Source organism: Octopus bimaculoides, chromosome 23, assembly GCF_001194135.2.
Source record: "Octopus bimaculoides isolate UCB-OBI-ISO-001 chromosome 23, ASM119413v2, whole genome shotgun sequence".
In the NCBI taxonomy this organism is placed as follows: domain Eukaryota; kingdom Metazoa; phylum Mollusca; class Cephalopoda; order Octopoda; family Octopodidae; genus Octopus; species Octopus bimaculoides.
In genome coordinates, this window is record NC_069003.1 from 18,913,643 (window position 1) to 18,926,183 (window position 12,541).

The following is a 12,541-nucleotide window of genomic DNA, read 5'->3' on the forward strand; positions in this document are numbered from 1 at the left end:
ATATATATATATATATATATATATATATATATATATATATATATACACATACATATGCATATATTTACACACACATGAATATATGTACATACATACACCATACACTCGCATACATAAACATACATATAGTCATGCATTGTAAACACGTGGACAGGTACAGTTACATATATATAAAGAGAGAAATACAACCTAACACACATATACACATGCATATGGAGGAGGAAGAGAGGGAGAGAGTTCACTGAATTATTATTATTATTATTTCACACTGCTGAATCTTGAAAATGAATATTTGGCACGGTGGTTACATCTTAGTATTTTCTCAATATGCTTGTTTAACCTTGTTTTCATTATTTAACAGGATGCACAAGGCTTCATCAAAGCACAGGTCACATACACCAGATAGTGTATTATATGGTTGTGCATTTTTTATTATTGACCATTCTATTTCGTAACTTATTTTTCCTTCCTTTAATCTTCATATTAGGTTCACTGGTGATGTTGCGTGTCGCCAGCTTATCTTTTGAAATGAGGAGACATGGTTGTAATAACAAACCTTAAATTGGTTTGCAGAGGCTCCTATGTATGCATATTTGTGTTGTGGTGATTGTGCATTTGTATATGATGTTATTTTGCACATGCATTGGTTCCTGAGCAGACATGCAGATTTCCTACAATAGTATATGTATGTGTGTGTGTAATATGTATGCATAGATCTGTGTGTATGTGTCCAAGTGTTAAATCTTAAAGGCCAGCTAAGAACAATCACATGTGTAACCAACCATGAAGAACAAATCAGCAGTACAAAGAAATAAAATACTAATCCCTTTAAAACGGCAACCTTTTTAACAGGACCAGAATCACCATCTCACTACATCTACACATTCAAAGCAGTCTGCCAACAGTCCTTCAGCAAAAAAAAAAAACACCCTGATAAGCTAAGTAACTACTACTAAATTCAGGCAATGATAAGACAGATAGGGTGTTCTTGAAGCCAAGGATTTTAAACTTACAGAGACAATATTTACATATCGCCTGAGGAAACACAATTCTCATAATGCAGGGGAACAGTTGCATAATCAACTACCTGAAGAACGACAGTGAGTTGAAACAATTGTAGTGATTAAAAAATAAATGTCCAACTGTACCCCTTCTTGTTGACTTTAATTTTTTCAATTACCTATTCACATACGGCAGATGCCCAAACACAAACTTGAAAGTATGTATAATACTACTACTGCATAGCACAGGGTAAATCTGAAGGTGGATGAGCTCTATACTGTACTCTACTGTGTTCTTCACAGAATATATATATATATATATATATATATATATATATATATGGTAAATAAAAGATGGAAGGTGGAATATACAAGAATTTATTATTAATCACAATTGTTTCAACACATCTAGTATCGATCCCTTATGGGTGGGACACTCAACAACTGGTTCAGGAGCATCTGGTGGTGCAGATGTATCTCATTGGGTGATAATAGACACAACTTGTTAAAATAACAGTTCTGCAACTGACTGTAGAAGATCAAATCAAGTTGAAATACTGCATCTGGTGATCCATTAGTGTTTTAAGCAAATTCCTGCATGTTTTGACATTTAAGTCTCTTTGAGAGGTTCCTTTGAGACAAAAAATAACAGCTAGTGTCGTTCTATATTTGTATACACATTATACAGGGGTGGGCAAAAGTAGATATACAGTGGAATGTTATTTTCATTTCTTAGTTTCTTTTTTAAACCTGAGTGGTTCATAAGTCAACTAAGGAATCTGCAAGAGATACCTAATTCATTGGAAACCCTAGTTTTTGATTTCTAGGGACTTTGAGTGAATGCTTGAGCCAAGCAACTGTATAACCTACTTTTGCTCACCCCTGTATACTTGTTGTACACATCAGAATTATGATCAAGTATTTCTCTTCTCCAAGTTAAAAATCAATATTTATGTAATTTGAAAAAAAAAAAAATCTTATTAGAGAATGAGTAAATGACTAAATATATATAAAAAAAAGCAATGTAAAGAAAACTAAATTTATGTCAATGTGAAACAAATGAAAGTTATTTTGAAGCAATATTATAAAACTGTAATGAATGTATTTATTATTATATATATTAATTGTATGTAAAGTAATTTTTGGAATTGTTAATCGTATGTAAAGATCATTATATTTTCAGCAAGAGTATCAGCCAATTAATGCTAACACCTGCTTCAATATCAATTAACTTATTTAATTTGGCATTGTTGTGACTCTTGCTGAGTGTGTGTATATGTATGTGTCTGTGTTAGCATGTGTGTGTGTATGTGTGTGTTTGAACAATGTACAATCACACACATACACACATGTATGCACATACATAAATATGTCTCGTAATTTTTAGGTCAAGACGTGAAAGGGTTCAGCTGTGTACCAAACTATTACTTGTGTCCAGGAACCTTGCACTGTATACCAATCGAGAAAATCTGTGACAGGGTCAACGACTGTTTAAATAGTGACCGAGCGGATGAAGGGACTCACTGTGGTAAGGATCAGCACACTTTATTTCTTACCCTTTTTTGTTTCCAACTGACAATCTGTTGTAATAGTAGTCACATAAGCACCATGGAAACTGAGTTAAGCTTCAGGGCTTCTTCCTTTCTTTTTTTCTTTTAAGTCTTGGGACTCTTGACAGAGCTAAGTCTAAACATTTTCAGTTTTGCAACAATATAGTAATGATATATTTTTTCTTTTTTGCTTGCTTTCAATGCTTGTATAAATGACTGAGTGTGGTTGAGGAGCATCTGAGCAGCTTTTGTGGTTGTTGTTATTGTTTAGCCCTAAGCCAGCTCTAAGACCTTGGATTTCTAAGCTTCTACAGATGATCTGAATGAGGTTGAACCAAAAGCAATCTTCACTGTTGTCATTCATTTCCAGCACAGCTCTGAAACAGTTGTTATCATATTTCTGTTGAAATACACTGACTTTGTTTCAGTTAATTTTGAAAATAAATGAGGGATTTAGTAAAATAACTGTTGCTGTTATTAAATTGGTGTTTGGAGCATAAATATACAGAACACATTGATAGTCATACAATATTTAACCCATTTGTTATCATATTTCTGATAAAATACACTGCTTTTGTTTCAATTTATTATAAAAAAAACAAAAAAAAAATAATAATAATTTAGTAAAATAATTTTGTCATTATCAAGCTGGTGTTTGGAACAATATAAATTAACATAAAAGTTTAATGGAAAAAAGTTTACAAACTCGCTGTCATAGAACCTGGGTCAGAGTCATGCTGGTTGGTATCAAAAGTGTTAAGTTTATACGATGTATGAGCAACCTTTGTTGTTTAGCTCCAAGACAACAGTAAGAGTTTGCATTCCTTACTTTGTATGAATGATTAAGGTTAAGCAACTAAATAACTTTCTTCATTGGCTGCAGTGATGGTAGCATCTAGTTCTAGGGCAAATGTCAGATCTTGGATTCCTAAACTTGTATCGATGACTGAATGTGTTTGAGCAGATGAGCAACTATTATTTTATTTTTTTGGTGTTGTTTCTGTTATTTAGCTCTAGCAGAACACTGAAATCAAGTCACTTCTGCTTGCTATAGCCTCAAGTCTACCAAAGTCTTGTCTGTAATTTGGTTGACAAAAACTGGAAGTCCATTGGAAGAATATTCCTGTTGTTGCTGGATGGATCATGGGCATAATCTGTTGTCTAATTTTGATCTTTGGGTGCCTTCAGCAGAGACCATCCAGTTTGAGAACAGTTTCTTCCCTTTCTTCCCTCTCACCAATCTGGAGGCCCTGAATTGGCTCATGGGCATGACCCTTATCATGACTAAAGCATAAAAATACATGTATATGTATGTGTGCACACAATGTTATGTAGTGTATCTATGTGTGTATGTATATATATATTTATGTATGTGTGTGAGTATGTGTGCATATATATCATGATGTGGTAAGACTTCAACAAGTAGAATAACACTCAATCAGCTAAGAGAGTAGAAGTAATGTTATAAAAACTACAAATCTTCTTAATACAGCTACCTAGGGTTTCCTGATTAAAGTAATAATAATAATAGCGATCTCAATTTTCTTTCTTTCATAATGATATGTTGATCTCCTGGCACTGTCATGTCAATTATTAGGCACTCTTGTTTGTTCCTCCTAAAGGTTATTATATCCAGCCTTCAGTGCTCTGATACCTTGTCTTCCAGACACCGAAAGCCAGGTATGGTAATCTTTCGGAGGGACAAACAAGAGTGCCTAATAATTGATGTGACAGTGCCAAGAGATCAAAATGACATCATGAAAGAAAGAAAGTATCATATTAGAATTCTGCAATTAAACATGGTGTGTCCAAAAAAATACGGGCATTCTTTCGCTTGAACCAGCACACTTCATTAATTTCTGTAAAAATTTTTTTATTTATTTACTTTTTTCGTGTTATGTTCAGCTCTGTATATTTGTAGTCAGTCACACATGTACACTTGTTTTTGTATGTATGTTTGTATACATTTATGTTTGTGTGTGTGTGAGAAAGAGAGAGAGAGAGAGTGAAGGGATGTGTTGTCATGTATACATACATAAATCCATATGCATACATCTTTTTTGTATGTATGTGTGTGTGTGTGAGACAGAGAGAGTGATGTCTAAGTGGCACTGACTCACTCACACACTCTCTCTCTCTTTCTCTCTCACAGACACAGGCATCCATTTCATATACACGTACATACATCTTTCACTTTCTCATCTCTTTCACTTTAAAACAAAAGTAAATAGCTAAAAATTTTTTACAGAAATTAACAAACAAAACCAGCTGTTCATTTTGGCATTTCTGCAGGTTCAAGCAAAAGAATGCCAAAATATGCAACTGAAAAGAACATTTAGCAGCAAAGGCATGACGGCAGACAATATCATAAAAATGTTTAGAATTGCAAATCAAATGTGAAAATATTATCATGTGGCTAGCAGAAAACTGCCTGGAGGGCAGTCTTTCTATTAGTATATATATATGTGTGTGTGTGTGTGTGAAAGTGCATGGCTTATTGGTTAGGGTATTCAGTTCATGGTCTTAAGGTCAGAAGTGATTTCAGACAATGCATTGTGTCCTTGAGCAAGACACTTTACTTCACGTTGTTCTTGCCCAATCAGTCAGCAAAAATGAGTTGCAGCTGTAATTTAAAGAGCCCTCCTTGTTGCATTCTGTGTCACGCTGAATCTCTCTGAGAATTACATGCAGGATACACTTGTCTCTGGATTGGTCAGTCACTTGCACATTAATTAAACAAGCAGGCTGTTCCATTGATTAGATCAACAGGAAACCTCATTGTCGTGAGTGACTTAGTGCCAGTTTATATATATATATTACATACAGTATGAGTGTTTTTCTAATTTATTGAAGGAGTTTTATGTTGTTTAGTTACAGTAATATTTTTATTAATTACAAGACTAATCAAACAGTACTAAAGTTAGGAAGTAATAGACAACTTAAACTGAAATGTTAATTTATTGTTTGTGTATTGGGTGTGTAGGTTTCTGTACTATTAACAGCGCTAATAAATATAAGTACCAGTTAAATTTTGGGTTCAATTTAATTGACTAATCTAATCTAATTGAGCTAGTTTTCTTTGCATTAATTCGTGATTATACAATGGTATTGTATAATGCTGCATACATATATTAATGCAGATGTGTACACACAGTTTCTTGTATACTGAAATTAATACGATTTGAATAAGGTTGTGAAATGGATGTAACCCTATGGATGTCACACGGTTAAATAAATCTGTTTTTAACTTTTGTACTTCATGAATTTATGCTTTATATAAGCATGTATGTGTGTGTACATGTGCACACAAGAAGTTTGCTTTGCAACCATGTAGTCTCTGGTCCAGTCTCACAGCACATCATTTTGGGCAAGTGGTTTTCCACTATTGCTCAAGGCCAATCAATACCTTGTGAGTGAATTTGGTAAATGGAAACTGCATGGAAGCCATTTTGTGTGCGTGTGTCTTTCACAACTTGACAACCAGCGGTGGTTCATTTACTTCTCAGCAATTTAGCAGTTTGGCTAAAAGAAACCAATAAAGTAAGTACTAGGACTTAAAAAAATAAGTGCTAGGATTGATTTGATCAACTAAATCTAATGCCTAGCTTGAGTATAAGAATTTATATACATACATATATACACATATACGTATCTATCATCTATCTATCTATCTATCTGTCTGTCTGTCTGTCTCTGTCTCTCTCTCTCTCTCTCTCTCTCTCTATATATATATATATATATATATATATATATGATGATGACATGATGTTTCTCACTGTAAAATTGTATTGTTTTGTTTTTTGTTTCTAGTAAATCGAGGCTGTACTCACAAAGCGTGTAGTTATGGCTGCCGAGAAACCTTACAAGGACCTAAGTGTTTTTGCGCGAAGGGCATGCAACCAAACGCTGACAATGAACTTCAGTGTGAAGGTATTTATTATCTTTATTTCTTTTTTAAATTCCTTTTTTCTCTGAAACACATGTTTTCAAAGACTTCTCAATCCTTTAAGTCTTTGTCATTAAGAATTGTTGTTTTTGTAATTAATCATCAAACCAGGTCTGAATTTGACCGGTTTTTCTAAACTAAAGATAAGTGCAGGTATGGCTGTATGGTTGAGAAGTTTGCTCCTAACCATGTGGTTTGGGGTTCAGTCCCATGGCAGAGTATAGCTTTAGGTTGACCAATGCCTTTTGAGTTGAATTTAGATGGAAATTGTGTGGACTCCCAATATGCATGACTTTGTGCTTCATCATCCTCATTTAACATCTGTGCTCCATGCTGACGTGGTTTGACAGGATTCAATGAGTTTGAGGACCATATCATACTCCAGTGTATGTTATGGCATGGTTTCTAATGCTGGTTGCCCTTCCTTGTTTTAACCACTTTTTTTTGTGTGTGTGTGTGTGTGTGTGTGAAGGCTTAGTGATTAGGGTATTGAGCTCATGACCATAAGATTGGGAGTACAGTTCCTGGCAGCACATGTCCTTCAATAAGACGCTTTATTTCACGTTGTTCCAGTCCACTGGCAAAAATGAGTATTACCTCTATTTCAAAGGGCCACTCTTGTCACATCTTGTGTCACACTGAATCTCCCAAGATCTACATTTAGGGCACATGTGTCTGTGGATTGCTCAGCCACTTGCACATTTATTTCACAAGCAGGCTGTTCTGTTGATCGGATCAACTAGAATCCTTGTCCTCAGTTTTTTTTTATCTCTCACTCAGACCCATGCTTTCACCATCTGAGACATTGACTATCGATAATCTTCCTCCATTCAGGCCTGTCCTAGGATTTCCTCTCTAACTATTCTCAGTTCCAGCAATTTCTAGGCCAGATCACCAGGAGCTTCTTTTCTTTGGCCTTCTTCTCTTCCATTTACCTTGGTAGGGGGGTGAGGGTTCCACTCAAGGAAAGTCTGACAACAGTCATTTCCATGATAACAAAACTGTATCTCTTCCACTCAGCAGCAACTTGTACTGTTTTGCCACTCTCATTCATGGTTCTGATGTTCCACAAACCAAAGACAGCTTTTCTCCTCAGCATTAAGAAGCATATCAGATGCGTAGCAGCCTTTTTGTTGAAGCTGCCATGCTTCATTCCTTCTTTGTAAGGTCCTTCTGATTCCCCAGAACTGTAAGATTTTCTTTGGTTGTTTTGGATGTTTCTGGGGCAAGTGTAGGTTTTACAAAATGAGGCTGCTAACCCAACACTGGGTTGAATATCGTTTGTTTTACAAAATAATTTTTTAAAATTTAATTTTATTAAAAAAGATACTTTATTCTGTGTAACTTATTTTTAAAAACTTAGTTGTACACACTAACTAGAGAGAGAGAGGTGATTGATTTTCATTCATTTCTTTTTGTTTTTAATTTTAATTTTTCTTCCTTGTTATTCTTGATTCCTTCCAGACATGGATGAGTGCAGCTATGATGGCTTCTGTGACCAGACATGTGTTAATGGTTACACCAACTATTCATGCAGTTGTGTTGCTGGTTATGATCTCAAAGAGGACAACAAGTCTTGTGAAGCCATTAATGGTAGGTGCTTCTCTTTTAAACACTTTTTTAATAAGAATTGTTTTTTTTTTCATTTCATTTTTTTCCAATCCTAATCTTTTTCTTTCCTAGCCTCATCACCACCATCATCATCATCTTGCTGTTCTTGTAATTGGTTTCAAATTTTGGCACAAGACCAGCAATTTTGGGGGTGACAGATGAAATGCCGTTAAGCATTGTGCCCCGCATGCCAATGATTCTACCTACTAGCCACCTTAATGTTGTTCTTGTAATTAGTACTAGATATGGCAAAGAGAGACAGCTACCTCTGTGTCTATGTTGTTATTGTTTGTTGTTGTTGTTGGTGGTGGTAGTAGTAGTAGTAGTAGTACTTGATAGACCGGTTCCCCAATAATATAACATCTATTTTGTAGTTGGTATTAGATATGGTAAAGGGAGCCATTGTATTGTTGCTGTTGGTACTTGATAGCCAGACGTCTGCTTTGTTGTTACTTGACACAACAATGGGAGACAACAATTGTATATTTTGTTATCAATCCTGATGTACTTATTCAGTAGGTCTCTTGCCAAACTGGTAAGTTACGGGGACATAAACACACCAAAACCAGTTATCAAATGGTGGTCACACACACACACACACACATATGCTGGGCTTCTTTCAGTTTCCATCTACCAAGAAGCCATGCTGTGGGACTGAACCCAGAACCATGTAGTGGTTGGCAAACTTCTTATCACACAGCCATGCCTCCACCTATATATTTTATATCCATCTGCTGAGTCAGTGGAAAGAAGCAGTACTCATGACCTTTTACAGGCTCTCTGAGACCAGTGAGATTGATACCATTAATGTTCTGCCTGAATCATTGCCAGAAAATGAGTAGGGAAGGTGTTCCAGAGATGAACGTTCTGGGAAAGAAGGATGGAATGTAGTGATTAGTATAGGGCCTGGATGGTTTGGACTTATTGAGGGCGACGAGAGTAAGATCCAGCTGGATCCAAGAAGTAGAGTCATCCAGAGTCATCATCCTGGTTATCACATTATATAGATGAAATAAAACATAAGCCCAGCCACATCCAAATGAGCAGAGGTCTTTATAGTATTCAGTTGTCAGTATTTGATATGATGACAGAGTTAGATGATACGATGACCTTGTGTTATCTCCTTTATTGTCAGCATATCATATAGACAATATAAAACTTGTCCTTTGGGCCTGTTACATTACATATCTCCTCTGTTAATTGATCTCTGGTCAGTTTTAATTCAAAAACAGAAAATACCACACAGTTTTTTTGCTATATCTTTCTCTTTTCAAGTAGCTGTTTACCTGTAGCTGCAGAAAAACAATCTTTATGTCATTATTCAAGTTATTGTGACTGAAGAAATGAGTAATGTCATATTCCTTGATAATCATAGATTTGTGTAATCACATTAATGGAAGTTAGATCACTTTAGCCCCTTGGTTGCCATATTTCTATTGAAATACATTGCCTTTGTTTCAGTTTATTTTGAAAATAAGGAATAATTTAGTAAAACAATTTTGTCATTATTAAGTTGCTGTTTGAAGCATAAATTAGCATGAAATTTTGATGGAAGAAGGTTTTAATTTAGATCACTTTAAAACAGGAAGTTTGTTTCTTAGAACTATGAATGATACAATATTTAACCCTTTTCTTTCCATATTTCTAATGAAATACACTACCTTTGTTTGAATTAACCTTGAAAATAATGATGAATTTCGTAAAATAATTTTGCCATTATTAATATACTGGTGTTGAAATTTTGAAGGACAGTTTTAAGGTAGATCACTTCAAAGAACTGGAAGTTTGTATCATAGAATGAGGGGGTAGTGCCAAGCAGGTTGTTGTGGAAAGGGTTAAAGCTTGCTACATTGCTCAAAAGCCATTTTTTTTATTTCAGTTCCAAAAGACGAAGAAGCAACACTGTTATACACAAACACGAATAACGTACAACATATCAGCTTGTCTGCCAACACAAGCGGGGACACTCTGTTCAGTGTCGAAGGTCATGCTGTTGAAACAATGGACTTCAATCACAGAAATTCATCATTCTGCTGGGTCAGTGAAGCTTCTTTCTTATATCCCCCCCCAACCCAATAATGATGCATTATATATATTTTTATACTCATGTATAATATGTAATATATAATATTATAATACTGTTGTGCATTAGTTTATACAGATATGTAGGTAGAGTACTGCAGGAAAGGGATTGTAAAGCAGAACCTTTAAGCTGAACCAATCAGGAGAGCTAGAGGTAGACCAAGAGCGAGACAGTTGGATAATAACTTTAGTCTCAGTTGATTATGCTTGGGAGTCCAGTGGGAAAGTATAAACGACAGTTTCTTCTGATAAAACGTATGGATGGGGAACCTGAAAACACCCCAACAACAGCAGAAATGGATGTATATATAATACAGACACAAGAGCACACAATGTAAGGGCAGAGTGTGTGAACAGTTAGATTGAGCAACTTAATTTGTTATTACTTTATTTTATCAACAAGGTACAAAGTTAACCTTATTGGGATTTGATCTCAGAATTTTGAGGGGCATAGCAAAATACCACAAGACATTTTATCTCCTTATTCTGCCATTCTGCTGCCCTCAACCACATTTTAACAATTGCTTCTAACACATAAGTATTATACCAGAAATCATTAGGATGGACATTAGCAAATTAGTACTGTATTTTATGAACCTTGGCAGTATTGAAACAAATAGCATGAGGCTTATTGTCCAATGCTGTAACAGTTCTGCTGATTCACCACCCTTTTATAATTTCTAATTTAGGTAGAATATCTTAAATATTGTAGGGAAGGGGAATGGTCAGTTATATCAACTACAATTCTTGACTGGTGCCTATTTGATAAAAGACAACATGGGGTTTGAATTCAGAATGTAAAAGGAAGTGGTCAAATCCCTTAAGGTGTTTTGTCTGACACTCTACAGTTTCTGTCATTCCCTGCTAACCATTCTTGGTTGGTAAATGGCTAACAACACAGCAAGGTAATGAATTTAAGACATCATAAGAATCAATCATGTTCCTTCTTCTCTATCTTTTGAGTTCAGATAACAGTCACAAAGTCAACTAATATCATGGATGGAATCAATTGAATTTACTATTTTCACCTTTGTGTTCTGCAGTATTTTCTTTTTTACCTCAAGAAGGGACTAATAATAATAGCAACACTATGTAACCCCATTCTTGTCCTTGGGTAGCAACTGCTATTTCCTATTTGCTTACCCATAGAAAATATGAAAAATGGCTAATATTTCCTTCAAACTTTACTTTTGTTACATTTATTCAAACCCCAAAGAATTCCTCTCAACACATAATTATGATGCTCTCCCACTACTTCTGCTCATGATCAGAGATGCACATATTGTCAGCCACTAAGGGACATGCTCAAGTGGTTAAGGTCAAGCAACTGACAAGCATATTTATGGTATTGAACAGAATTATTTACTATAACAATATTTCTACTTCAGCAATTCGGTGCTGAATCCATCAGAAATGTAATGGGAAATAGGTCAGTTTCCAAACATTGATGTCCAGGTCACAAAAGCAAAGTTTGAAAGAAATAGTCATTTCCTTTGATTTGTAGATAGAAGCAAATAGGAAATAACACTTACTGACCAAAGACAAACAAAAAAAGTTAGTTACACATTGGAATAATTCTTTCTGCTATAGGTCTAATGAAATTTTGATGGAAAGGTTTAACTGATTACATTGACCCCAGTACTTGACTATTTTATTTTGCTGACCTTGAAAAAATGAAAGGCAAAGTAGACCTTGGTGACATTTGAACTCTTGAAGTTAAGCAGGAAAAAATGTCGCTAAGCATATTATGGGTGCAGTAATGATTCTACCAGCTTTCCACCTAATAATAAAAATAATATGCCTTTCTACTAATTGCACAAATCCTGAAATTTTGCGGGAGGGACCTAGTCGACTGCATCAACGCCAGTGCTGCACTGGTACTTATTTTATCGACCTCAAAAGGATAAAAAGCAAAGTCAACCATGGCGAAATTTGAACTTAGAACATGAAGAGTTGGAAGAAATGCTGCTAAGTGTGCTAAAGATTCTGCCAGCTTGCTGCTTATAATAATAATAATAATCTATATATATAAAAATGAGTGTGTGTCTGTCTGTCTGTCTGTCTGTGTGAATCCCTAAAACTCGAGAACTACGCAACCAATTTCATTCAAATTTTACACATGCCTTACTTAGGGTTCCAGTTGTGTTTTAGTCAAAAAAAATGTTTAACTTCTTCCAGAGTTCGAGCCCACAGCAACATAATATCTCCTCCACTATTTAAGTATTACGTGTCAAAAGTGAAACAAAAACACTCATGTCAAATATTTTCACTTTAAAAATGAAACTATTCTACTAACTGAAACAATCACATTTCGATACTGTAATGACAGATACTTTCAGACAGAGAGAGAA

General features: G+C 35.1%; 1 protein-coding gene across 4 annotated transcripts in view; it reads left to right on the top strand.

The window, feature by feature from the left end:
- Positions 1-12,541, top strand: part of LOC106879043 (low-density lipoprotein receptor-related protein 1B) — a 208,271-nt gene that overhangs the window by 13,972 nt on the left and 181,758 nt on the right. For all 4 annotated transcript variants that reach the window (XM_014928457.2, XM_052975989.1, XM_052975991.1 and 1 more), the window contains 4 exons: positions 2,389-2,529; positions 6,362-6,481; positions 7,962-8,090; positions 9,988-10,145. In XM_014928457.2, the coding sequence (XP_014783943.1) occupies positions 2,389-2,529; positions 6,362-6,481; positions 7,962-8,090; positions 9,988-10,145 (548 nt within the window). The remainder of the gene's footprint in view (positions 1-2,388; positions 2,530-6,361; positions 6,482-7,961; positions 8,091-9,987; positions 10,146-12,541) is intronic.